General features: G+C 54.2%; 2 protein-coding genes across 6 annotated transcripts in view; one reads left to right on the top strand and one right to left on the bottom strand.

The window, feature by feature from the left end:
- Positions 1 to 26,579, top strand: part of NOS1AP (nitric oxide synthase 1 adaptor protein) — a 42,366-nt gene extending 15,787 nt beyond the window's left edge. Inside the window, exons 3-12 of one of the 5 annotated variants that reach the window (XM_053984998.1) lie at positions 13,063 to 13,155; positions 13,545 to 13,603; positions 14,210 to 14,318; positions 14,500 to 14,641; positions 15,840 to 15,979; positions 16,512 to 16,679; positions 18,566 to 18,731; positions 19,279 to 19,428; positions 24,086 to 24,353; positions 24,453 to 26,579. In XM_053984998.1, coding sequence (XP_053840973.1) covers positions 13,063 to 13,155; positions 13,545 to 13,603; positions 14,210 to 14,318; positions 14,500 to 14,641; positions 15,840 to 15,979; positions 16,512 to 16,679; positions 18,566 to 18,731; positions 19,279 to 19,428; positions 24,086 to 24,353; positions 24,453 to 24,945 — 1,788 coding nt within the window. In that variant the 3' untranslated portion in view covers positions 24,946 to 26,579. Of the gene's footprint in view, positions 1 to 13,062; positions 13,156 to 13,529; positions 13,604 to 14,209; positions 14,319 to 14,499; positions 14,642 to 15,839; positions 15,980 to 16,511; positions 16,680 to 18,565; positions 18,732 to 19,278; positions 22,252 to 24,085; positions 24,354 to 24,452 lie in introns of those variants that run through there. The other 4 variants (XM_053984997.1, XM_053984996.1, XM_053985000.1 and 1 more) reach the window with 4 other exon arrangements.
- On the bottom strand, positions 22,356 to 24,074 carry SPATA46 (spermatogenesis associated 46). Its single transcript, XM_053985001.1, is given in 3 exon segments — positions 22,356 to 23,039; positions 23,041 to 23,167; positions 23,170 to 24,074. Coding segments are annotated over 3 exon segments (783 nt in total). The 5' UTR covers positions 23,357 to 24,074; the 3' UTR covers positions 22,356 to 22,570.
- Positions 26,580 to 27,072: the final 493 nt, after the last annotated feature.

The raw sequence follows: 27,072 nt of genomic DNA, 5'->3' as shown, positions 1-27,072 counted from the left end.
GTCCGTCCTCTGTGTGTCCTTGTGCTTCCTCCTCTTCCTCCTGCTTCCCCCTCGTTCTTCCCCAGAAATGGTCCTTCCAGCATGTTTTGGCCACCATGCAGTTCCACCAGACTGCACTGGTGGGTTGCACTAGCTGTGGGGCACGGCATGCTGGCCAGGTAACCCCGGCTTTCCTAGCTCCTTCTTGTGCTGCACAGATGGTTCTGGCAGGGCAGCAGGCTGAGCCCAGTGCCAGGGCTCAGCTGCACAAGAAGCAGGGGAATGTGGAGCTGCAAACCCTGCTCCTGGAGCCCAGGCACACGTGGAGTCTGTGGCACTGCAGATGCCACGGGAGCTGCCAACGGGGCTCTCCTGCTCCGGCTTTTCCTCTTGCCTGGAAAGAAAGGATTTGTTGCACACTCTGCGTCCCAGGCATGAATGGATTCAAGGTGTCAAGTTGAGGAGGTCTGCAGCTTGTTCTGGGAGATGTGGGGTCGCGTTAGCACTGGTGATTGCTGTTTGTGAGGGTTCCAAGAGTTCCTATAGAAGCCGTCATCCACTGATAGCCTTCTGCAAGGTGACAGAGCTTCCTTTGATGGCCTGAGCCTCAGGCGTGCATAAACCTCTGCTGGAGGTGTTGTTACTGTGGGAAAGGGCTGTGTTCAGTGTCACTAGCTGTCACACACCCAGCTCAGTGCACAGCAGCCCAGAGGGGACAGTCTCTTCTGCTGCTGGCAGATTGCTGGTGATGATAGCCGTCTGCACTACCCTTTGCATTTTGGAGTAAATTTCTGACAGTGCCTAGGAATAAGCTCCTGGCTACCTGAGAGGCTGTTGATAAGAAAAAATAGGTTTGAGAGAGGTGTGGTGAGGTCTGGCTGATTTCAGGCTCTGTGACTCGTCCTAGCATCTCTCAGCAGTATCTGGGCAGTGAAGAACTGGACCTTCTCCCTGAGTTTGTGTCTCCTCTCACCCTTGGCATTGCTTTTATTTGGAGGTTTTTTCCCTTCTTATTTACTACAACATGGAATTTTCACATGTTTTTTAACAAATCAGTGCTTTCATCAATTTTCTGCCATCATGACAACATTTTACTCTTGGGATGGAGTGGGACCAAGTGTTCCCTGGTGCTGAGTGCTGATGCTGCATGGGCCTGAGCAGGAGAGATGCAGGCAGCCTTATTCTGGGCAGCCACATCTTCCAGCCGGGCTTGAGTGTGCCCAGAGACAATACCTCACTCGTGCTCCATGGTTAAAGGGAGGTATAACCTCGGAAAAGGAGACCAAAGAGTAACTAAAGCTCACAAGCAGGGGTCAAGCAATATTTGGTATCCATTTTATGGGTGAGAACCTGAGACGCAGGGAGGCTGTGACTTGTCAGGCTCCTTCAGAGGGAGACATCCCTGTGCAGGGAACCGGGCTGAATTCAAGTCAAACCAAACTGAAGTCAGCTTTGAATGCCTCTCTTGTGTATGATCCTTTCTGCTCTTGTGCTTCCCTGCTGCTCCTCAAAGGCCAAGGACCCTTTAATTTAATCTGTTGTGCTGTTCTTTGCTGCATCACCTCAGAAGAGAGACAAAAGCCTGGGGCTGCAGCCTTCCAAAAAAATGCCACGTGCCCCAGTTTCTTCCCTGCTAAAATTAATTCCTGGTGGTTTTGGCTCGGTGCAGCAGGAAGATGTTCCAAGGGATGCTGTGCCCCGGGGAGGCGCAGAGTCAGAGCCTGCCCTGCCTCCTGCAGCAAGGTGAGAGGGATTTTGGGTGTCACTGCAGGAAGGTGAGAGGGATTTTGGGTGTCACGGGTGTTCCTGCCCTGTGCGGGAGCAGAGGAAAGCAGCTGGTTAAAAGGAGAGGTTGCAAAATCTATTGTGTGAGCTGGTCTTTGGAATGTGAGTTTAATGAGGGAGTGGGAGGAAAGGATGTATCCATTGTAGAGCAGCAGACAGAGCAAGCACTGCCCAGAACAAGGGAAAGGAGCCAAGCACTCTTCCCATCCCAGCAGAGGAGGCAGGAGCCCACAGAGCATGCTGAAATCCCTGGAGATTCCCTGCCTGCTCCTTATCACCTCACAGGGAGGCTGCCAGGGCCACACAGGGCTGCTGCCCCTCCACGGGGCACCGTGGCCGTGGCTGCTTCCGTGTCTCTGCGGACGATAGTTGGTGGGTGATCTGCTTCAGCTGGGATTTTTGGAAGGCACGGACTTTCCCATCTGGAGTAAAGTGTACCCAGGGCAAAGACTCTAGACAAAGAATTTTCAGAGTAGAAAATGTTTCCTTCTGAGGCCAGCCTTACCTGACGGAGCACAAGGATCCCAGTGATTCCTGATCTGTCGCTTGCTTTTCAGCAGTGGGAGCGTAACATGATAGGGAAAAATCCCCGGCCAAACCAGTTCCTCTTGCATATGGAAACTGCTGATCTGTTCCAGCAGAAGCTGCAGAAGCCAGCCTGAAGTGTGTATTTGCCACAGGAAACTTCAGCAGAGATGGTTAAACTTCAGCTTAATTCTTTAAGAGGAAACAACCAGACCTCTGATGTTTTAGTGTTGTTGTTGGATTGCAGTAGTGATATGCATCTGAGAGAGCCATCTCTTTCTTTTTCTCTCCAAGGCCTCCAGGTTTTTTTTAGCATTTTGCTCCAATGACATTTTCTTATTCCCTCTTAACATGATGGATGGGACTGGTCTGGACTCCTTCAAACGTTCCCTGATCCTTGGGAACTTGGGGGATGTGTGTGTATTTCCAGTGCAAAGAGCACATCTGTCCTGACCTCTAGTTATGTGCTAAGAAATCCACATTATCTAAAAGGAGAAGAGAAATCCAGAATAATTGGCCAAAGCAGTTGGTGAGTGTGACTTGGGGTGCAGGTTCCTTTGAGCTTTCTTTGGAAAAAACCTGTCTTTCTGTGATTTGAGTCGATCCAACTTCAACTCCTAGCTAGGTGATTTTGTGCATTTGCTTAAAGTCAGAGCCTTTGATGTGAGGAAGCTCTTCCCAAGTCTGGGGCTGTGGAGAAGTGCCCACCGAGCCTGCTCTGTGGATAAGCCAAATACAGAGAATTTGTTTTAACCTCTGGGATGTAGGAGTCTGGGGAAACTGCCTCATGTTCTTGTTGATTTTTTCTGAACTGTTTTCTGTTTCTTCTTTGAAGCGTATGACAAAGCAGAAGATGTTCTGTATGAATGGATTGTATTGGTAGTGATTTCAGTGGTGCCATGGTTTGAGATAATGTCACCTGTCTGTTTTGCTGCACATTGCCCAGGACCACGCGTCTTGATAGTGTCTTTTGAACTGGGATGACACCTTGCAATGCCTCCAGGGTCTTTTAGGATACATTTCTGCATTTTGGCAGATGCAGCTTCTGTTCCTTTTTCCTGTGAGAGGCTGCTTGGCCAATGCCATATAAAATCATCCTGAAATGAGTAGATGCCAGATTCCTGTACACTTGGCCTGGATAGCAAATGCTGGGGTTTTTTTGTTTGTTTTGTTTTTTTTTTTTATTTTTTTTTTCCAGCCCTGCGTAGAAGTGAGCATTGCTGTGCTCTCCTCACTGGGGCTTCCTGGAAGCACATAGACATTCTGTCCTATGTCTCTCATTGCTTCATCTGGGGCTCTGCTGTTGAGGTGGATTTCAACCCCTCTTTTCTAACTCCACCTAAAACCTTGATACTTTTATTACTTGGAAATTTTTTCGGTGATTCCGTCTAGATCACTCTAAAGTACATTATTCTTGTTGCCTTTAACATGTCGAATTTGGTGAATGGGTTTTAATACGTGCATTAGTTATTGTGAAGGAACTGTGAAGCAAGAGTGATATGAATAATTACATCTTTTCTCCAGTTACAACCCAGAAACATTGTTGAGCACTGCCAGCATCTTAAGAGCCCCACAGGGCTGGCTTGTTTATGATGCATCAAGCGTTTAATGCTGCTGCTCATTCATTCTTTATGAATTGTCTGAATTTCATAATTGCTGATTTAGTTACAGTATTACCAGCCTGCCTTCCTTGGCGTGTCACTGCTTCTCTGCCTGGCTATTCTCATTTTGCCTTCTCAACTGATCTTACTCAAGCTTTTTATGCAACAGTGGGAGAGCAGCTCTGTGGTGAGCAGTAAAAAAAAATACCAAAATAAATCCTGTATTTCACAACTTGGGGCCTAAATATCACCGTGCTGCAATTTGGCTCGCTTTGCTGAGCTGACACCTTTCTGAAGTGCTGTGTGGGTATCTTCTTAGGCTGCCCCTTGCTTTGTCACCTGCCCTCAGGATAGATTTGGGGTGACTTTGTGCTCCTCTGCAGTATCAGCCCATGTGGGCAAGGATTACCTCAGCTGCCTTGAGGCAGGGTCTATCTTTGAAAGGATGCATTTGGGGGAGAGAGCTGATTTTGAACACAGGAATTCTGTTTTCCTTCTCAGATGGAGGGAGGTGCTGGGCTGGACATTGCCAGTTCTGCTCAGTCCTGGGGTCCTCTGAGGCATCAGGACTGGCTGGTGCCAGAGAGGGACAGGAGTTTATCAGGGGTTACTGTAAAGGGGCATGACTGAACTGCTGCAAGTGGCAGTGCTGCTCTTTAAGCCAAGCTTGTTCCAGCACAGGGGTTCAAACCCACCCGGGGCTGGAAAAACAGAAAGCCATTTCCAGGCTCTTGTAGTTCCTCACCTTCTTCAAAGGGTGGTTGCACCAAACCACCAAACCAGCTTGTGCTGCCTCTGCCTGCATAGGTCAAACCAATGCATGTCTAATTAAAAATACCACAAATTCCAGTCAGATATGGGCTTTCCAAGGAATGCACTTCTGCTTGTTCTAGCAGCAGGTGGTAAATATTAAAACGTGTACAACTCATTCCTTGTGTTCTCCCTCCCGGGCTGTGAAAAGCAGTGCGAGAGCAGTGCTGCAGATGCACACAGAGCCCATCCTTGTTTTCCTTGACTGCAGGAAGCAGCTCAAAGCCCGGCTGTTATTTCTATAACCAGTTTGACCAGTATCCCACACCACCCATGTACCGGGTCATTTGCACCCTGCCGTGGTCACCAGAGATGGCAGCGTGTGAAGGCAGGGGAGAGCTTGCCACCTCCCACGTGGGTCCAGCCTGTGCTGTTGTCACTTCCTTGGATTTCTGCGAGGAGTTTGGAGATGTTTCCAAGGCTGGGGGATAGTGTGTTGCAGGGTCTCCACCGACCTTCGTGCCTGGCTGAGAGGTGCTGTTTTTCCCAGTCCGTAAGCACTGCTCCCACTCAGAGTTGTCACTGAATATGCCCAGGTTGGAGGAGAAATTATATGGCTAGGCTGGAGTCCCCAGCTTTCTTTCGTATGCTTGGTATTAGTCAAGCCCCCATGGAGTGAGCAGTAACACTTGCACAAGGACCTTGGTGGCTTTGGTGAGCTGCTGGTGGAGCTGAGGGATGTAGCTGGGAAGTATGAAGCTGCTGCTGTGCCTCAGGCCTCCTTTGAACCTCTGATTTAAGGGTGTTAAAAAAAAAAAAAACCAAAACGCACAGAGAGGTATGGAACGCCTGAGGATTTCTTGTAGGGAGGTATATCTTGCAAATGGAAGTCTTCAAAAGAAGGGGGCTAGCATAAGTTGTTGCCTGTTAACTTTCTCCATTTAACCCTGTGACTGATACTGATTTAATTCTTGCTAGTTCTGATTTCTCTGAGCTTCCTGTGAAGCTGCTTCTCCTGCAGATGGCTGGTGAGTGTGTCCCAGTTTGCCACCTCAACTTGTGAAACTCGGAGGTAGTGAGGGGAGGCTGGAGGAAGCGGATGGAGGCAGCTCGCTGGGAGGAAATAGCAAACGGAGCAGAAGGCATTTATTATGAAGCATTTGATGTTATTGGAAAACATATTTTGTGTGATAGATGGGTATGCTGCAATCCTGGAGTAGTTTTGAAGCAGCAACCTTAACTTTGCTCTACTGCTCTCACAACACGGGTATTTTTAGCCTAATTCCCATTTATAACCATGGGTACACACAACCATCGCAAACGGATACCAAAATTAAACCTGAAGTTGGATGGGAAAATAAGCACTGACCTTGTCAGTGCAAACCAAAATCACATCTATTTCAGACAAACACATGTACCTCAGAGCTGCATTTCCCATATGTGCAAATGCAAACTCCAAGGAGCTGTGGAAGAGTTTTAAAAAGCATCATTAAGCCCAAGAACAAGCATTCAGTACTTCATTATTCTTCCTCTCTTCCAAATTACCGTGGCATTAAATTTAAGTCCGGCTCATGCCAAAACCACCAGCAGTGGGGTGTAGGCAGGAGGACAGGGGAAATTTAATCCTGAGGAATAGTTTAAACCCAAACTATCACTATAGCAGAAGTGTCCAGCACGTTTGGCCATGCCATGCTGGCAGTCTGCCAATGGAATGGCTGAGAACCTTCATCCTGGCCCCAGATATCTCCATGTTTCTGTGCTCCACAATGGGACCCATCCCTGCTCCAAGTGTGAGTGCCATAGGCTGGTTTTGTCCTCAGATTTGGTGGCAGGAGCAGGGAGCCCAAGCAAAATGACCACACTGCGGAGATCCCCAAATTTCCCTGTTTTTCTCATCTTTTTGTATCCCAGCTCCTGGAGGGAGCAGGGAGGTGCTGCTGGCATCCCATGGCAGGTACCCTGCTCGTGTGTGGAGCATGGGCATAGTCATGGCCAGATTTACAGATGCACAGAGGAATTGGGGTGCAATGGGATCCCACAGTGAAGGGCATGGGAGTCCTCAGGCAGCAGCACAGCACTTTGGTAGGATGGCTCTTAGCAGTGTTTTAAAAATGGCTTTCAGTCCATTTATTGCTGATCACATTAGTAGGCTAAGCAGGTATTTCAGTGTGCTCCCCTTCAACAAGCCTGAGTCCCCTGAGGGCATAAAGTGCAGCCCAGAGCACCGGACTGCCAGATACTCTGAAGCCTTGTTCAGAAATGCCTTTTGGATGAAGCTGTCTGCCCTCCTGGGAGGTGCCCTGCTTTCCAGCCATTTAATCCCCTCACTCCTGCTGCTGCTTCCCCGGCAGGGCTGGAGGAGCCATGGGCCAGGGCAGGCTGGCAGGTGCCATTCTGTTCTGGGAGCAGCAGGGAGTGGTGGATGCTGCATGGCTGGGGACCCTCTGGCAGGACTCTGGCTCTCTGCTGCCCTACCCTTCTGACCTTGGGCTCTGGGGAGAGACAGGGCTGCCTCTGCTCCCTGCCCAGCTGGCGGCTGGACACCACACACTATCACAGCTTGCGTGGTTGCCACTCTTATGACCTGCAAGGCTGCTTCTGGCCAGGCTAGATCTGTCTGCTACTTTTTAAATCCAAAGCTGTATCTAAAATCATTCCCTTCTCTCCAGTGTTATTTTCTTTCAGTTAACTGAAAGGCACGCTTCTCCTGCAGTTAACCAGAAGGATAAAGGAAGGCAAGAGGTGTTCTGGCTGCAGTCTGCTCCTGGTGCTTTGGCAGGACGCCGGCACTGAGCTTGGGGTGTTGGTTATCACACAAAGGGCTCGGGGGAAGCTGGTGCTGCTTTCCTGCTCCTCTCGCTTTCCCTGCCCAACCCCAGGGTGGCTTGGCACCCCTAGCCAGGAAAGAAGGGCCTTTTCCTCAGAGGTTCCCGTTCCCACACAGCCCACAGGTGGCTTCTGAGTCATTCCAGGGCACTGGGGCTGCTGCCATTTCTTTGCGTGGTTCAGTAAAGCGAAACCCTCCTGCCCTGTGCAGAGCTGTGTTTGCCATTCCTCCCAATTATGGCTATTAGGATCCCAGCAAGGTTTCTCAGGCTTCCCTCCTGGGAAGCTCCTGGACGGTTCTGAGCTTTGCTGTCATTCCCCATGTTTTCAGCAGCAGAAACTGTGAGGCATGTGCCTGCCCCCAGCCGTTAATTCCTGGTGCTGTGGAGCCTGTGCCCATTGAACTCGATCCTGGCTGTCATTTTGTAATAAGTTAATTCTTCATCAAGAGCACAGCACCGCTCCTCCCCCCGAGTGCTGGGAAAGCAGCGCTGGTCTGGCATGTCTGTCATTAGCCCGGGCTGACCTGGGGTTAAAATCTAACTGGGGAGGTATTTTATTAGGTATTTTATGAGCTGCTGTGCCAGGAGGAGCTGGGGGGCACGGCCAGGGGCAGGGGAGCTCAGAGCTGAGGGTGCTGCCAGCAGGTCCTGCCCAGCCAGCCCTCTGCATTCGGCACAGCTGCCTCAGGGGGACCTGGCTTTGCTCACAGCTCCATGTCCTTTCTGCATAAACACACAGAGATACAGCTTTCTGGCAAAAATTACACCCTCTTCTGTGCTTTTCCTTATGGCAGATTTTCGTCTCCTGTCTCCCAAGCTAGCAGAGCAGCATTGAGTTTTGTGGGAATTACTTTTTCCCTGTAAATTGAATTCTCAAAACACTGCTCCTTCCCCAATACAAGGTACAAGCTTGTAACTTCTTTCTTTTCTTTTCTTTTCTTTCTTTCTTTCTTTCTTTCTTTCTTTCTTTCTTTCTTTCTTTCTTTCTTTCTTTCTTTCTTTCTTTCTTTCTTTCTTTCTTTCTTTCTTTCTTTCTTTCTTTCTTTCTTTCTTTCTTTCTTTCTTTCTTTCTTTCTTTCTTTCTTTCTTTCTTTCTTTCTTTCGTTTTGGGGTTTGTTTGTTTGTTTGTTTTTTGTTTTTGTTTTTTTTTTTCTGAGGAGGGGGATAGAGGGTGTATGGGAACAGGGCAGCTTGATGCACTTAGAGCAACTTCCTTTAAAAAATATTCTGTTTATTTGTATTCTCCTGCCACAATGTGACAATAAAGCATTCCTGATACCTCCCTTACTTACAGAGAGTGCTAGTGGGCAGACTTAAATTGTACCTGAGGCAGTTTTAGATGGGCTGGAATGAAACGAGGGCATTTTTATTCAGGTTAACATTTTTCAGATGCTTGTGAATGTGGGGGGATGATGGATCTAGAAAGACATCATCTCTCCTCCTCAGAGCCTGAGCTGCCTGACCTTGCGTGCAGTGTGTGGTTACAAGTTTTCTCACACTTCTGCTGTGCGGAAACAGCCCCATAGGGATGGGTAGCATCTTTCTAGGGACGCGGAGTTTTCCCTGCTTTTCACACGCACCCATCGCTCTCGGATTCATACATAATTTTACTCCGAGCTGACAAGGTTACATGTGCTCTCTATTAAGCAACATATGTTAACTCAGTTCTCCAGAAAGGGCAGTTTTAATACTCTGCCAGTAGGAGTGCGTTGCGCAATGATGCATACACCAGCTGGCTTCTTTTCCTTCCAAAGTTATTTGAATACTGAACTCTGCACAAAAGACAGATGTTGAAAATAGACTCCCACTAACCTGAGGTAGATGGGAAGGCCCCTGTGCTCTGATGGAGTAGATGTTTCTCTTCCATTTGAAAAGATGAATGTGTTTTTTTTGTGAGCAGGGTAAAATTAATGGATAATCTTTGTTCACTTGGTTGGATTTCATGAGTGATCTTGTACTTATTTTGCTTTACTGAGACCACCTTTGATTTTCTTCTCAAATACTTGCGAGGCTTTTTAACTGATCTATCTCAGATGTCCATTTTCAGCCTTTCCTCGAAAATGTTAATGCAGCTCTTAGAGCTTCAAAGTGGGAGACCAACTGTGGAGCTGCGCAAATCTGGGAACAGATTATTTTTTTGTTTCTTTTTCTATTTTCTGTGTATTTCTCTGAAATTAATTCTTCTCTTTCTTCTGGCATTGCCACATTGCTATAAACAAGAATTGTTATAAGCTTGTAGTATTATTACAGGTATTTAAAGGTCCAGAAATATACCCAAGATGGGCAAAATGGCTAGCTTGAAAGCTAAGAACGCTCTTCTGTTACGGCGTTTAATTGGTTATAAGTAGTACAGTGAAATCCTGCATGGTGTGAAACCAAAGGGGATCATGGGAATGCAGTGCAAATCCTCTTTCCTTTCTTGATTTCAAGCTGGATAATTATTTCTGTGTCAGTTCTTTATTAAGCTGTAGGCTAGGATTCAGCTATCCAAGATGGAGCCATGGGTGGCTGAGCTTATCACGTGTGAAATGTGGTTTTTCTCCTGAGGCAGTCACCAAATCCCAGTGCAGTGCCCAGCGAGTGTGGGGTGAATTACTGCCACCCAGCACCCAAAACGTTCCTATTGCACATCTTTGGGAATGCAGGATATGCTCCCAGCAAGGATTGGGTGGCAGTGGAAACATGTGGGTTTCCTTTTCCTGTGGGTCACCCAGTGCCTGCTTGTTTTGGGTGCAGCAGCCGTGGCTGTGGCTGTGCAGACCATCTCAGAGACCCTTCGGTGCTATTTTCCATCCCTGCCATCATCACCTCTGCTTTCCTCCTGGCAGCAAGAACAGCTAAATCCTAAGGCTTTGCAACCCTCTTAAGCTTTCTCTCTTTTTTTTTTGCAGCAGAAGGAGGAATGTTAACAACATGGGCAGGCAGGCACAGCAGATCTCTGTGCCTGGGCAGAGTAGTCGTCAAGAACAACTCCAAGCCAAGGAGGCTCTGCTCAGTTGTACAGAGATGTTCTTCAATGGCCCCGTTAAGGAAAGGGTTTTGGTTTCACCCCTTGCAGTCTCCGTGGCTCAGCTCTCACTCAGAGGAACTGCACAAAGCTGACACCTCCTTAGACCAAATTAGGAAGCCCCTCAAAATCAGCAATGGCATCTCCTGGCCCGTGGGACCCAGCATGCTTTCCCTGCAGAGCCCTGGGATGCGAGAGGCAGCTGGGCTGAATCGCTGTCCTGTCCAATGCTCCTCCTGGCTGTTTGTTACTAAATGGTGGTTAGTGTTGCATTGGAGCCCCAGTGGGCTCGAGTTCATTGGCATTCTGCCGGCTGGAGCTGCGCTGTGGAGCGCGTCCCAGAGAGCCACTGGGCTCTAGTGAGCTCTGGATGGGCTGGGATGGGCAGCAGCTCCCTAAGCACGTGGCTCAGGCTTGCAAAGGAGCCTGGCTCTCCAGTCGGTGTCAGGATAAAGGCCTGGATTTATAGAAGGGCTTAACAAATCTGTCTGTTTGGCCCTTCTGAAAATTTGACTTCTTTGCTTCCAGTGGGTTTTGGTGGAGTTTTGCCGTGACCCAGGCACAAGGGGGTTTTGGCTTCAGCACGGCAGAGGCTCAGCAGCTCTTCCCACAGCACTCCCCAGTGCCAGGCTCAGGGCGAACCCGGGCAGAATCCTTTGCCTGCAGCCAGGGATTGTGGAAGGCTCTCCAAGGAGCTCTGCATGATTCTGTCCCTGAAATGTGCCAGAGCTGGGTAGCATCTTTGCTGAAACCTCTTGGCTTGTCTGCATTGCTGTCCTGGGGCTGTTACTCGCTCAAAAAACATATTAAAAATAGCCTGTCTTACCCTGAGATATTTTTCTCTCTTCCAAGCCCACATCAGCTGCATTTGGGGTAGCCCAGAGTAGAAACCCCACAGCACCAGGAGCTCCAAAATGCAACTGGATGTGTATAATCAGTGATCGTTAGGACCAATAAATCAGGCATCAGCACCCAAGGTGTCATGCAGTCACCCTGGATGCTGCAGAGAGCTTCCAGATCAGCCTGCAGCTCCTGGAAAATCACATGCAGAGCCTCAGAAAGGACTGGGATAATTACTGCAAGGTAGTCAGGCCAAAGCTCACCTTTTCAGGGCTAAATCAAGACATTTCTTTAGTGTTAGGTACCAGGCACCGGTCTAGTGCCCTGACAAGACACAAAGAAGGGGGTCTTGAATGCAGTTTCTGCATATCTCTGCTGGTAATGATGGGGATGGCACTTAGAAGCCTACGCCGGTGCGTTCTTTGGTGAGACCCTTCTCCATGAGGAATAAGCCATGCAAGCAGCATATGGGGACGTGCTGGGGGCTTTGAGGCTGACCGAAGCCACGGTGGGAGCCTGACCTCTGCTTTCTCCAGCCCATCACCGTGGCTTCAGCCCCAGTGTGGGTGGGCTTGCCTAGTCAGTGCTCGGGGAGGGCGGAGCTGCATTCCCCTGCACTGTTTCCCAAGCCTTCTGAATCTCCCATCCCCTTCAGCCATTTTAAATGGCTTTGAGGAATTGTGCTTTCAGGTCTTTTATCATTTGATCACAGGTCAGGGCCAGCAGCTTTTCCTGCCTGCTGGCTCTGGCTGCCAGAGCTGATGCATCACGCGGTGCTGGAAATGTCACAGCGAGGCTGGCACGGGCTGCAGGCAGGGCACCGCTCCCTCTGCAGAGACACTGCCGAAATGGGGAGAGGACAAATCAAGTCCTCTGCCTCAAGCAGGCGAGGGGCAGGATGCAGGGCTTTTTCTGGGCACAGAGGGTCTGTCCTCGTGGCTGTGCACAGCTCCCTGCAAGTGGGACCAGCATACCACGTGCCTGGTGTGGCTGTACCTGTGGCAAACCAGTCACGGGACTCCTCAAAAGTCCCACAACAAGATCAGCCCAAATGGCTTATTTAGCCTACTCCTCTGCCAGCCTTCTCCCTGCTTGTAACACTCTAAATGCCAAAGTGGGTGGATTTGGGGGGAATCTCATTCTTTCCCCAGGCCAGAGCAGAGTTTTGTGTTTAGTCACTGATCTTTGTAAGTTCCTGTTGGGATTTTTTCCTGTCCGGTAACTTCTAATTGAGGTGGGTAATTGCATTATCCCATCTCCCCTGGAGGGGTTCACAGAATCCTCAGAGATCATCTTCAGTTTTATACTGAGCCCAAAAAATACCCAACTCAAAATGGCATTTCACTTTCCAGAGCTCAGCAATGGCCACAAGCCAGCGGGGCAAGCACAGCCGGGCTGCGGATCCTTGGGAGCATGGTGGTCCCTCTCTGGGGAGGCACAGCCCTTCAGAGGGGAGGACCAAGTGTCTTTGAAACCCAAGCTAACATTCCCAGCAGCATCTTGTACTGGGTAAAGCATTATCCACATCCAGGGGCTGGATTGCTTCGGTGTGTGCTCCTCCAGATGCTGGGCACGGAGACACTACAGGGCAAAAAGACCCCTCGTCCTGTCCTAGCATGGTTGATGTGGGATCAGGAGAACCTGCCCCTGTCCCTCTTGCTCCTTCCTATCCAGGCCTCTTCATCCCTCCCTGGGGCTGTCCTGGTACAGGAAGACTAATTCAGGTGTTTTCTTCCATCTCCCTCAGTATGAGTTTAAAGCCAAGAATATCAAGAAGAAGAAAGTGAATCTCATCGTGTCGGTGGACGGCGTGAAGGTCATTCTGAAGAAGAAGAAGAAGGTAGGCAGCACTGGTCCCTGGGGCAGCAGTGCCTCAGCAGCAGAACCCCTCCCCTCCTGGTGCAAGGACCTTGCAGCATCCTTCTGGGAAACTCTGGTGGGCTGGGAGAGGGAGGCATGGGCTGGGGTCAGCCTTGTGTGAGTCATGTTCCTGCAGAGTGGCTGAGGCAGTCCTGCTGTGTGCAGAAGGGGCTCGGGGTGTCCTGTGGGAGGTGATGTGGGATGTGGCTGGTCCTCAACAGGACCCAACCCTGGCCAAAGGGTTGCAGGGGAGAAGCAGCAGAGCTATGGCAAGAGCTTCCCAAGTATGTCCCTGGACTCTCCCTCTGCCCTGTCCTTGTTCTCAAGGACAGCATCTGACGTACTCATTTTCAGCTTATTTCATTGCAGAAAAAAGAATGGGCCTGGGACGAGAACAAAATGCTCGTTATGCATGATCCCATCTACAGGTAAGGCCGTTGGGTGAGGGGACAGAGGCTTGCGTGGCTCTGCCGTGCTCCTTACCCATACCACACCAGCACCGTGCTGGGCACTGGGCACTGGAGAGCCGCCACCATCCTGCGGGGGGCAGCTCATGGAGCTTCCCGAAGCCTCCAGCTCTCCTCCTCCATCTTCTTCCCAAAAGCCAAGAGCAGGGGGTGTCTGTCCCATTGAGGCCAAACTGGAGCGAGAGAGGCCCCCAGCCATGCTGGGGAGGGGGTGGCAGGCACCTGGCCAAGGCATCCTGCTCTGTGAGCAGGCCAGGAGTGGAGTTTGCTCTTTTCCATCCCTGGAGGGCTCCTGAGCCACTGATGCTGTCCCTGGGGGCTGAGCAGAGAAGTCCTCTGCTGCCTTTGCAAAATGTTTGCTGCTGTTGAATCAGCAGGCAAATTTTCCCAGCTGAGGTAAAACCACTGCCAAAAAAATATTTGATGGGCTTTAGCAGGGATGTGCTGCAGAGGTTGGGCATCTGCAGCACCCCGTGCCATGGGAAGCATTGGTTGTGGCCTTGGTAGTCTCCTGGGCATGTGGGTAATGTGTATGCTTATATCCTGCCTTCCATTCTGTCCTTGCAGGATATTCTATGTATCTCATGACTCCCAGGACCTAAAGATCTTTAGCTACATTGCCAGGGATGGGTCTAGCAATGTCTTCAGGTGCAACGTCTTCAAGTCCAAGAAGAAGGTAAAAGTGCCAGGATGCACATCTCGTCCTGGTGTGCTCTGGGTGGAGCAGCTGGGGCAGGACCCCGTGGATCTGAGGCCCTGTGGCAGCACAGAGACCCCTGAGAGCTGTGCCTGCCTGGGGGGGTCACCACGCAGAGGCAGCCCAGCTGAAGTGACATGTCCCCTCCCCTCCCCGGCAGAGCCAAGCCATGCGCATCGTGCGGACAGTGGGGCAGGCGTTCGAGGTGTGCCACAAGCTGAGCCTGCAGCACACCCAGCAAAACGCCGATGGCCAGGAGGACGCAGACAGTGAGAGGAACGGAGATGACCTGGACGTCCCAGGTATGCTGCAAAGGTGGGGGTGGCGTGGGGCCCCCAGAGCCTGGCAAGCGTGGTTCACAGGGGCACTGTCTTCCCGTACTGCCCCTTGATGGCTGACACCTCTGGGCAATGGATTTGCACAGCAATCTGGCCTGCTGTGCTGCAGGCTCAAGCTGGGATCTTGCCCAGCGAGGAACCTTCTCTAGGTGTTAGCCATGATCCTCTCAGACATCCCCCTTGCTGAGATCCCATTAGCAGTGCCCGGGCTCTGCTCTGTGCTTGGCTGCACACGCTGCAAACATTCCCTCACATTCCCTTGCTGCTTCCGCACAAGGGGCCCCAAGCACATACCTTCCTCATGTCCTCTCTGCAGTTCCCAGAATGGACATAGCTGTGTTTGTGCTCTCCCATCAATCTGTCAGGAGTGCAGGCAGGCTGCAGACCCTGCTCCTTCTCAGCCCTGTGTGTAGAGGGTGCAGGGATGCCTGGCTGGGGGGCTGCTGGTCCAGCCCCATCACCCTGAGCTGTGCAGGGTCCCAGGGAGCAGCCTTGCTCCTTGGCACCGGTGCCTGTGCTGGAGGGGAGGCAGAAGTTCTATGAGAGGTTAGTCAAACCCTTCCAGCACCAGATGGGACACTGGCAGGTCTTGCTGCCTGTCTGTGTGTGGATTCCCTGCCCTGCCCTGCCCTGCCTTGCCCTGCTGTGTGCTGGATCCCCCACATCCCAGCTTGCCTGCCTGGGCTGGGCTGTGGTTTCCTGCTTGCCTCTGTAACCAGTGCTGTCCTGATGACCTAATCATTGGGCTGCCCTGGACCGGTCATTGTTTGGTTTTCCTCACACAATGTCCCGGCCACAATATGCAGCTCCCTGGGGAATTCAGAGCATCTGTTTTTTGTTTTTCTTTCCCATAATCTCTTGTTTACCTTTCTTCAGCTTTATCTGTGTTTTCTGTTCTCGGTGGCCCGTTTGTCCTACATCAGGGCTTTTGGCTGCCGTTCCCCAGGTTTGGTGTGCTGGGGCTGGATGTGTTTTTAGCTGCAAGCCTCCTCCCGGGCAGCAGCAGCAGGAAGAGCAGCCGTGTCTCTCTGTCAGGGCCGCAGGGTGGGTGGCAGGGGGGCGGTGGGGACCCACGGTGGGTATCGCTGCCCATGGCACGGGCCAGACGTGGCGAGCTCCAGGGGCAGGCAGGCCGTGCCCTGCCCTGACCCTGCTCCTGCAGCCTGTCGCCTCTCCGGCGTGGAGAGAGCGGCCGCCTCCGCCGAGGAGACCGACATCGACGCCGTGGAGCTGCCGCTGCCTGGAGCCGACATCCTGGACTTCAGCCGCGGCGTCACCGACCTCGATGCTGTGGGCAAGGAGGTGGGTGCCACACCGAGCCCGGGGTCCCTGCCCTCCACTCTCAGGGGGTGGAACGGCCCCAGCCCCACAACTCTGACTGCATCCTGAGGGCCCAGGGGTCGGGAGGGATTGTGCAGCATTCCTCAGCTTCCAGATCAAAGCCGTCTGCCGCTGCAGGGCTGCCCTTTGGCTGGGGCCCAGGGGGAGAGCTATGTGCAGCCACACGGAAAGGGCTTGGGGCAGAGCTGATAGGGACATTTTTTCCACCAAAAACACAAAAGTAGCAGACTTTTTTGGTACAGTGGAAATTCCCATGGGAAGTGTCAGCCTTTTTGAGAATTTTCTACAAAAGTTTGTGGGTTGTTGTTGAAACCGAAAAAGTACTGTTTTCAAATGTTGTAAGCACCCTCAGCAAAGTGTGCATTAGCTGTGAGTGCAGCTGCTTCTTTTCTGGGTATTTAGCGTGGCTGCTCTGTGCCAAAGCTCATGTGTGCCCCGTGGCTTTCTGAGGTGAGTGCCAGGGGATCACATCTTCAACACTGGTGTTTTGCAGAGCTGCCTCCACCCTGAAGATATCCTGACAGCATCACCCAAGATGCTGCTGCCCTCATCTGCCCAGCTGCCTGACCTGGGAACACCCCTCTCTGCCCACCACCAGATGCAGCTTCTCCAGCAGCTCCTGCAGCAGCAGCAGCAGCAGACACAAGTGGCCGTGGCACAGGTTCTCCCCTCCATTCTTTCCCAGGGGCAGTGGCGGGGCTGGGGTACACTACTGAGCCCCTTGGTGCTGCTGGTGTCTCCTGCCTGGAGGCAGCGTTGAAGGCAGGCAGCTCCATGGGGAGGGGGCTCCATGAGGTGCTTGCCACCAGGTGTCTGGGGCCTTTGGCCCCTGTCTGCTCGCCAGTGCCCTGCCCCGGTGACTGGCGTGCCTGGGCTGTGCGGCTGGCAGCTCATTCTCCATGCAGCTATTTCTCATTGAAGCAGCTCTGGCTGCTTTATCCAACTCATTACCTGAGATTTACTTGTTCCCTGACCCTGCACTGAGCTCACTGCAATTCATCAGCTTTTTTCAGGGCCCAAGCGATGGGCTCCAGCAGCCTTTCTGTGCTGCCCCATGGCTTTGCTGCTCTCGCATCAGTAGATCAGTATTTGTTGATCAGGTCTGGCTGAGCTGCTGCCTCCAGGGCCCACATGCCTTTTGGGATCACACACTGCCAAGTTGCTTTCCCCTGTGGAAGAGGGATCTGCATTATTGGGGAATCCTTTGTGTCTGTCCAAGTATAGTGTTGATCACAATTCAAAAGGCTCCGTGGTACCTGCTTAAAGTGTAAAATATTGCACCCCTCGCTCTTGGTCTGGCTTCGCAGAAAGCTGTAAATCCCAGTCCTTTGCCTGGTCTCCTGTCACTCCCAGCTCGCTGTGCTTTAGCTCAGCTCTGCCAAGGACACTGCTGTGCCACCTTGCTGGCCATGTTTGGGCAGCAGCTGCCTGCCTCCCAGTACCCATCTGTGGGGCCAGGTGGCAGGGGCAGATTCAGGGGCCCTGCAGCTGCAGCAGCAGCTCGCAGCTTGGCAGGTACAGAGAGCTTCCTCTTCTTCCTCAAGGTCACTTTCTAGGCCACAGAAAAATAGCCTTTTGTGTTTGGTGGGGATATTTTTGTTTTCGGGTTATTATTGTTTTAGAATTTTTTTTGTTTGATTTTTTGGGTGTTTGTGGTTTTTTTTTGTTTGTTTGTTTGTTTTTGGTTTTTTGGGGTTTTTTTTGGGGTTTTTTTTTGTTTGGGTTTTTTTGTTTGGTTGGTTTTTTTTGTTGTTTGTTTTTTGTTTTGTTTTTTTGTTTTTTGTTTTTTTTTGTTTTTTTGTTTAGTTGTAAATCTGTGCTTTCCTGGTTCCAGTCCTTGCTGGAGCAGTTGTAGGAGCTTTGGGTGGGTGCCAGGATGGGCTGCTGAGCCAAAGTGGCCCCCAGGTCACTACTGTTCCCTGTGCAGTGTATGTTTCTGGGGTTCTCCCTGCTCAGATCTCCCTCTCAGATCAGAGAGCTGCCCTGGGCAGGAGCTCCCAGCTGTCTGCCCTCGGGGGCATGGTTCTGGGGACACAGATGTTTGCACAGAGGTACTTGTGCTGAAATCAGTGGTGGTCTTGCCTCTGGGCTCCCTGCAGGCATTACTTCCCAGAGCCAGGCTAAGCAGCCAGCTCGCACCCCAGAGCTTTTCCAGGGTCAGCTCTGCTGCACAGCTGTGCCCTCACGCACCTGCAGCACCATTCGGTCGGTCCAGCGTGCCTCCTCTGCTGCATCCATCTGGCTCCTCCTGGGCTGCCCTTTCCATGCACATCTGCAGCTCACATGTACCACTGACAGTTCAGCCAGTGCTGCCCGCCTAGCCTTGAGCTTTTCCATCAGGGAGGCCAGGGGACAATGTGCTCAGTCCTGGTGTGACACCACCCACACGCTCCCCATCACATCTGCAGTACCTGCAGGGAATGGCTGCTTCATCACACCATGGGTTGGGATGCTGGTGAGCCCTGGGAGATGAGCAGGGATGGCCAAAGTTGAAGCCCTCAGCCCTCAAGTAGCCTGTGCCGTGCTCACCCGCTGTATCCTGTCCAGGTCCACCTGCTGAAGGACCAGCTGGCAGCAGAAGCAGCGGCACGGCTGGAGGCCCAGGCTCGTGTGCACCAGCTCCTGCTCCAGAACAAGGACTTGCTGCAGCACATCTCACTCCTGGTCAAACAGGTGCAGGAGCTGGAGCTGAAGCTGGCGGGGAACACGACCAGTAAGCACTGCCGCCCATTCCTCTCCCCTCGCAGCTAGCCAGGGCTGTGGGGGACATGCATGCAGGTGTTTTGCTTAGGGTTTTTTGTGCATTTCCAGTTATTTTGTTCAGAGGGATATTTGTGCCCAGCTGGCTTGTGTGTGTGCAGCAGGGTGCTGGCATGCAGCATGGGAAGGGGCTCGGGGAGGGCTGTACGGACAGGTAGTCACCTACCTCCATCAGCTGTATGTCTGCTTTCCCCAGTGGCTGCATGCTCCAGGCCAGCTCCATACCTGCCCAAGAGCCCCTGTTAGACCTTCCTCTCCAACAGATGTGGCCATCAAGCTCTTTGCAGGAGCTGGGCTTGTCCTGGAGAACTGACCCTTTGTTGGCCAGCAGCAGCTCCTGGCATTAGTGACACCAAATAAACCCCTCAAAACAGCAAGAGTGGAGAGGTTGATACCCAAATGACCTCAGACTGTCCTCCTCTGGCCAGTGTGCAGCCAGCCATGGTGGCCAGGGGTTGCCCAGGCAAGCTGGGCCTCTTAGCCGTGCTCTTCTTTTGCAGCAGGCTCCCAGGACAGTCTGCTGGAGATCACCTTCCGCTCCAACGTCCTCCCCGTGCTCTGCGACCCGACCACCCCGCAGCCCGAGGACACCCACCCGCCGCCGCTGGGCCCCGGCTCAGCGTTCCCCGGCACCATGGGCAGCCCCATAGGTAGGAACGACTGTCTGGTGAAGCTGGAGTGCTACCGCTTTCTGCCGGACTCGGGGCCGCCCGCCCCGGAGCCAGCCCTGGGCAGCCTGGAGCTCATCAAGTTCCGCGAGTCAGGCATCGCCTCCGAGTACGAGTCCAACACGGACGAGAGCGAGGAGCGTGACTCCTGGTCCCAGGAGGAACCGCCGCGCCTGCTCCACGTCCAGCCCAGGCAGGACCTGGGCGACAGCCTGGAGGACGAGATCGCGGTGTAGGGGTCAGCAGGAGGTGGTGCAGAGCAGCCCGGACCTGCTGGAGCTGGGAAGGACCCCGGCCGCAGCCCCATGGCCCTGGCAGGGACGGGACAGCCCAGAGGGAGGGGGGGCAGAGGAGGGAGCAGGAGGATCCCAGCACCCAGTCGGGAGTGCTTGGAGGTGAGGATGGAGCCGTGCCCAGGGCGTGTGCCGGGCGTGCTGTGCTCCGGCACGCGGCAGCATCGCTCCTTTTGCGGCAGACAGAGCTGACAGCTCCTTGTGCTCCCCCCTGGCCCCGTCTCCCTTCAAACTGTGTCAAGGTCAGGCAGGGGTAAGGGACTTCTGCTGGATTAGCCTCTGCTACTGCTGGGGAAAGCAGAGGAAGGGTTTTGCTGCAGGAATGGGAGAGCAGTCTAGGGCAGTGAGCAGGGACAAGAGGGGCTGAGAGGGCAGCTCCAAGGTGGTGAGCAAGGACAGAGCAGCTGGTCTGGTTCTCTGTGTGGTAGGCAGGGTGGGGGGCAAGTACAGGGCCATGCTAAATGAGGGTTGGTGACAGTGCACTGTCAGAGTGGGTCTGTGAGTGAGAAGTGAGGCATTGAGGGACAGTGGGGATGAGCCTGGAAAGGATTTGAAGGGGTGAGATGAGGTTGCACAGGCTGGCCAGGTGCAGGTAGTGGTTGGCAGGGGGATGTGGCACTTTCAGGACAAGGGTTTATCTGTGCCAAGGCAGGTGGAGGGCTTCCAGGCAGAGCTCACTCCTCTGCCAGGCTGTGGAGCAGAGAGGAAGGCACAGTGCAGTGTGGAGCAGGGAGCCAGGGCATGCAGCATCAAGCTGTGGAGTGTCCTCCTCCTCATCTAATAATTTGGCTCCTTGGCACAGCTGCCAGGTTTCAAAGCCTTTTTCATGCTCTCAAGGCACATTTTCAAGCACTTCCGATCACCACAAACTGCCTGCTTTGCTTTATAGACAAACCCTCCAATTTCCAAGCAGTTGTTTTACCCCAGACCGAGGCTGGGAGCTGCAGTGCTGGCATTGGCATCTTCAGGGATGAGCACACTTCCAGCCTTCGATGAGGAGTGAACTGTTGGTGTCTGCAGGGGTGCTTCATCACACCTCTGGTTTGCACCCTCTGGAAAAGTGAATGCAGGATCACAGGGGCTCCCCACCAGCCCTCGAAACACTTATGGCTGAAAGCCATCTGTGGGGCCCTCCAAGGGATCCAGAGCTTGTTCCTTTACTGCAAACACTTTTATCACCTGCCTGGTGCTGAGCCTCTAAGAGGCCAAGATTGGAAGGGGTATGAACCAAAGTCCTGATGTCCACCCTGCTTCATGTGGAAGTACTTGATGAGGTGGGGATTTGGCATGGTTGTCTTCCTCCCCATCCTCCCTCCTATCCTGCTTCTGCTTTGCTTTGTTGCTTCCTTGCTGCTCTCACCTTCACCAGCTCTGTCTCTGCTCAGTCTGTCTGCAACTAACCCCTGGCTGACACCACCTCTTGCTCTCCTCCAGGGCTTAGCCTGGCTGCTGAGGAAAGTCCATCGCTTCTCTCTGCCCTGGTCCCCTTGGGACTGAGAGCTGCTGAGGAGTGTGTGGATTAGACCCCCGGGGTCAGCACGAGCTTTGCTATGCACCCTCCACCACGTGACAGGACTGGGTGGACTTGAGGAGCTAGTGGGAAGGAAAAAAGGACATGTTTCAGTGTCCCCAGCAGTGCCCTGGTGTCCAGGGGAGCTGTGCACCAGCCACAGAGCAGGCAGAGTGGGAGAGGGTGCTGTTTGGTACGTGGTGCTCCTGTCCTCTAGTCACCACTGCCTCCAAATGCCCTGTCCCGCACGGCTGTGGGGACAGCTGTGTGCCAGCCCCTCTGCTGGGGACCCGACACGCCACTGCCAGCTCGCAGCAGTTGAAGGTGAAAGCAAGGGGTGCAAGGTTGGTCCAGCTAGGAGGAAGAAGTGGGCATGACAGCACGCACAAGGCATGGCACTTACAGGGTAGGGATGGCTGAGTTGGACAGGGATTTCCGTGTGGGCAGAGAGACCGTTCAGGGGAAAGAACAGCAGGAGCTCAGTTGTACACACAGGGCAGATGAAGGGAGAGAGGTCTCTTCCAGGCTGGGCTGCCTCAGGAAGCAGGTGGGGGAGCCATCTCCTGAGCCACTGCTCCGGTCCATCCCTGCTGCACACACGGAGCTCAGGCCATGTCCCGCGAGGGGCTGGCAGGACCAGATGTGCCCCATGCTCTGCCCACAGGGGACAGGGGCAGGTGCCCCACAGGCCGAGGGGGTGCTGCCAGGGCTGGGTAGGATCCTGCCAGCCTCATGCTGCACCATGGGTGTACACATGTAAATGACCCCTCCTAAGTCAGCGCTGCCTCCAAGACTCCTCTCTAGCCTCTCACTTTTGTTATGGACCTTGACAGGGGTTTTATAGCTATATTTTTTGTCCTTTCTTTTCCTACAACTGTCGTATTACTAACTGTTGACTCAATCTATCTGGGAAGCCAATCTGTCAATGTAAGTGCACTTAACCCTTGGGTGTTGTCATTAGTCAACTGGCTTTTGCTAAATAAATCTTTCTATTTCTCAAGGCTTTCTGTTGTCTCTTTCTTCTCACTGACTGTCTCTTTCTGTACTTCCTTCCCTCTCCATGCTGGGTGCCAGCACCAGCAGTGGCATCCTCTGGCCTTGCAGAGACTCCCTCCAACCTAAGCTTCCTCTCCTGTGGGACCCCTGCCTGTGGTGCTAGCCACAGGATGCCCACGAGAGCAAGGTGCCCAGAATATTGCTGGGAGCAGAGGTGTTTCAGTCTTGCCCGTCAGCCACTGCGCTGCTCGTCTCAGGGCTGCTGATCCAACAGCTGGAGGGTTCCAGGGGCTTCCTGGCATCTGCAGAGCTCCCCACAGAGATGCTAATCGGCACTTCCAGGGGCTCGGGAAATTTTTGGCAGCTGGAGAAGGAAAAATAGGGAAGAGCCTCTCTTAAAGGATGGCAGAAGTGTTGTGTAGGCAAAACCAGCGCGCAGGCAGGAGCTGACTGCTCCTGAAACAATTCGTCCTGCTGCTGGCAGCCGTGATGGAGCAGTGCCCTCCAGTGGCAGCCGCCTGGCTGCTGGGGCAGCCGGCGCCCCAGGAGCTGCAGCCTCCTGTGCCTTGAGCTCCTGCTCCCCCAGGACCTGAGGCCTGCGGTAGAACCCCTTGCAGCTGTAGCCCTCCTGGGAGCTGTGCTGGATCTGGGTCTTGAGCAGCCACGGTGTGGGGAAGATGGGGCAGCACAACGTGCACTGGTAGCCACGCTGGAGCACAGGCTGGCACTTGGAAGCAGTGAGTTTGTCCTGGACCATAATGCTGGCTCTGCTGCTGGCCAGCGTCTCCCTCTCAGGGGCTGGAAGTCATCTGAAGAGCCAGAAGAGAGCTCTTCAAGAGGTTAGCAGGCTGCTCACGCTCCCGAGAGCTGGTGTCCAGGCTGGAGGAGAGGCACTGCTGGGTGGCTCTCTTGGTGCAGATGAATAGCTGTAGGATGAACCCCAGGGCTGGTAGATGCTGCAGGTGCAGGCAGGGAGCTTGCTGTTTAGCAGGACTTTGGGGCCACAAAATGCAGAGGAAAGGGCCTGCAGTGACTTGGGGGTCCCTGTAAGAGTCCAGCCCACCAGGAGGTTGGAGCAGTGCTGGGAACCCTTCCTCTCTGCCTGTCCCATGGGATGTGGAGGTGGTTATCTCTGTCCCAGTATGTGCCTTCAGGATGCAGAGGTAGAGTTGGGCAGAGGATGCTGATGGGCAGCAAGGCCCCAGAACAGCACCATGCTCACCCAGGAACTAGCTGGAGCCACCACACAGACCCACTCTGACATGGAGGCAGCCATGGGGGTTTGAGCTCCTGGGGGCAGCCCCCACTGCTTCAAAGACTCTAGCTGGGAAGACGTGGTGGAGAAGCCAGTGTAGCTCAGAGGTGGGGTTTGATTGCAGAGCCCTTTCCTCCGCAAGCACCTGCTGCCACCCACCACAGAGACCCAGCCTGGGCTGAGCTGAGGGTGCCATGGTGGGGTGGGCAGTGCAGAGCCCACGCCGTGGGTGTCCCAAGAGAAGGCCCTGTGGCTTTACCAGGGTGTGGCTGACAAGGGACCTCCATGTGAGTCCCATCTCTTCGGGCAGCATGACATATCTGAGCAGGGCGTTGGCAGCACGCCTCACATGGCAGTGTCGAAGGGACAGGCCTCTTCCATTGCCATTCCCCTGGTAAATGCTCGCTCTCTCTCTCTTTTTTTCCACAACCTGCTTCCAAAGTCGCTCGGTGTCAGGTAAGAGAAGCTCTCGGTGTGTTGGCAGTGCCAACGTGGGGTCCTGGGCTCACTGCTACCCTCTCTTGCCCCACACTGGTCCTGTGTGCATGCACTGCCCTGTGCTCACATCCTCTCTGTTCCCTCCAGTGGACCAGAGCATGTTTGAGAACGCCAGCGCCGGCACGGCACCCACGCCACGGGCACAGCACGTCCCTGCCGCGGTGGGCACCCTGCCCCAGCCCTGCCGGCCCGCTGGCAGCCAGCACCTCCGCAACCTGGGCAAGGCCATGGGTGCCAAGGTGAATGACCTCCTGCGCCGCAAGGAGCCGGCCGGCCTGCCCGCCGTGGGAGCCATGGAGGTGAACGCCAGCGCGGGCGCTGTGCTGGGCACAGGACAGCCGGCTGCTGAGGATGGGTGAGTGTCCCTGCAGTGTGCACCCCGTGCCAGGGCCATTGGCACAGGCTGGAGGGGCCCAGCATGGGGCTGTATGCAACTGTCCCTCTGTGCTTGCAGGGCTGTGGGGCTGGATGCCTTTCCCCGGCTGGAACCGCCGCCCCCCATCACCAAGAAGCGGACGCCGCGCGCCCTGAAGACCCCCCAGGACATGCTCATTGCTCCACAGCCGGAGGGGACCAGCACAAGGAGTGGCACTGATGAGCCTTCTGAACCCCCCACAGCTCGCCTTGAGCCCACAGAGGAGCAGCTGGGGCTGGGGGACCCATCTCCTCCAGAATGCCCTGGTGTCCTCAGTGTGATGGGTACCCCAGAGCCCAGCAGGGACCAGCCTACCAGTGCCTTACCTGTGCCCGACCTCATCCATAAGGGCAGCCAGGAGAGCCAGTGGCAAGTGGGTGAGAGGGCCACTGAGATGCCACCCAGCACAGAGAAGCCCTCACGGAGACCGGGGCTGGAGCACGAGCCACCAGGGAGCGCAGGGCGGCCAGAGCCACGTACCCCTGGCTGGGAGGTGGAGGGGGCCCATCCTGACTTACTGTCCTTTGAGTAGCAGTGGGTAGCTGTGACAGGGGCACCATGGGGGCTGGCTCTCCCACACTTATCTCTCACTGCCACTTGCCTTTTTTGGGGTGATTATTTTGGAAAGGGGGAAGCCTCAGAGTAGAAGGAGCCATTGTTGCCTGGTGTGGGCTCTGGGGAGCCATGACAACCTGCTTCTCCCCAGATTCCCAGGAGGGGCACAGCCTGTCCTGCCGTGGCTTCTGCAGCCCCATTCTGGCCCCTATTCACCCTGGTCAGTGCCAAGCTCCTGTCCTGCTACAGTGCCACAGCCACCCTGTCTGCAGCCAGGAGCCTTGCTGAACTGGGAACCAAGGGGGTGCGTGGGGGTAGAGGTGCCAGCCTGCCCCAAACCCCATTGGCTCTGCTGGAGCGAGCATCCTGTGAGCATCCCACAAGCACTACACACTTCCCCGTGTCTGCACTGGCAGCCTTGGTCCAGAGGATTTCCCAGCTTACACTATGTGCTTGCTGAGATACCCCATCCTGGGGTACCAGCAGGTTCACCCGGCTCTAGTGCCTGGTGCCAGTGAGCCAGGACAGCAGACGTGTCCAGGGCCTTCTCCAGTTGCTCACCTGGTGGTGTTACTCTGCTGAGTGCCATCTCCTTGCAGTAGAGCCCCAGATGCAGGAGACCTGTGCTCTGTCAGGGCGCAGGGCTGGGCACCTGGGACTGCACAGCTGCTAGCTGAGCTCTCTGTGAGACCCCCTTCCAGCTCCTGCTTGTTTCCTGGTCTCGTCCCAGCCACCATGGACCAACTGTCCGGGCAGGCAGCCCTCTCCATGTGAGTCAGTGTCACTGTTCCCCTTTATGTCCTGGGACAGTGGTCTCTGTGAGACTGGGACACATGAAGCCACGTGGTCCTCTGATACTGCTGTATGATGTTTCACCATGGATTACAGGAGGGGTTAGCCAGCCTGGTGACATCTATGCCAGTACAAGGCAGCAGCTGTGAGATGAACTTTTTGCTTAGAGCTTTTATGTACATCCTCACCACAAAGGTGGTTTTCAGAGGAAAAGCTCCAAAGCCCCAGGCTGGGTTGGAGGAACCCAGGAGCTCATGGATGGGCCTGCTCACAGCTCCTTCTGGGCCACACAGGGTGTTTGGGCTGAAGAAATGTCTTCCCCCACCCAAAGCCACGCTATTGCAGTGAAGGAAGGAAGCTGTGAGCGTGAATCTGATTGCCCTGGGAGCAGCCACCCATGTCCTTGCCGCTGGTGTGGCGATGCCATGGTGGCACTGGGGCCCTGCAGCTCTCCGCTCTGGGAAAGCTCTGCTCAAGAGCGAAGGGATGCAGAGTTGCACAGAGCCCATGTTCAGTGCTGAGGTGTCACACACCCTGTGACAATGTGATCACGCTGTGCATGGCCACCTCCACGCTCAGGGGGGGTGTGTGTGCTGCCCAGATCTGCACTGCAATGTAGGTGTTGATGGAAACCAGGACTTGCAGCCCCTCTCTGAAGAACCAGTGTCTTAAATCGCTGTGATCCCAAGGGAACCTTCCCCTTGAGGGTTGTCACTCACATTTGGTCCAGTGCCTCTATTTATGTTGCCAAGGTGCGTATGCGTGGTTTGGGACAAGAGATGCAGATTGCACAATAAATTTTTTTTTCTTTTGTACCCACTGATGCGTGGCATTCCCTTGATGCCAGAGAGGACACTCTGCACGACCCCGGTGGGGAGCCAGGAGGCGGAGGGGGAGTTTGGTGGTGTCCAGACTGGGGTGGAGAACTGCTCTGCTTGGGTGATGGCTGGGCTGAGGGCGCTGGAGCCCGCCCGCGCCCAGGCACAGGGGACCGGATCCCGTGGGTGCTGCGGTAATGGGAGCACGCCGGTGCCCGGGCCGAGGGGACAGAACTCCGAGGTTATCGAGGCCACTGGAGCCCGCCTGTGCCCGGGCTGAGCGGACCGGGCCTCGGGGGCACTGCGGAGACGGCGCCCCGGCGGAAGCCCTGGTGGATGTCTGGGCTGAGGGCGCGCGATCCCCGGGGTTGCTGAGGGCGCTGGAGCCGCCGCAGCGGGGCAGAGGGCGCCGGCCCCGGGCGTACCGCGGGCCCGCCCGCTCCCGAGCCGCGGGCCCGCCCCGCCGAGGGCGGTGCCGCCGCCGTGCCGCCCCG

The sequence above is a fragment of the Vidua macroura genome, chromosome 9 (assembly GCF_024509145.1).
Source record: "Vidua macroura isolate BioBank_ID:100142 chromosome 9, ASM2450914v1, whole genome shotgun sequence".
In the NCBI taxonomy this organism is placed as follows: Eukaryota; Metazoa; Chordata; class Aves; order Passeriformes; family Viduidae; genus Vidua; species Vidua macroura.
This window is presented reverse-complemented; position numbering and strand designations above follow the sequence as displayed.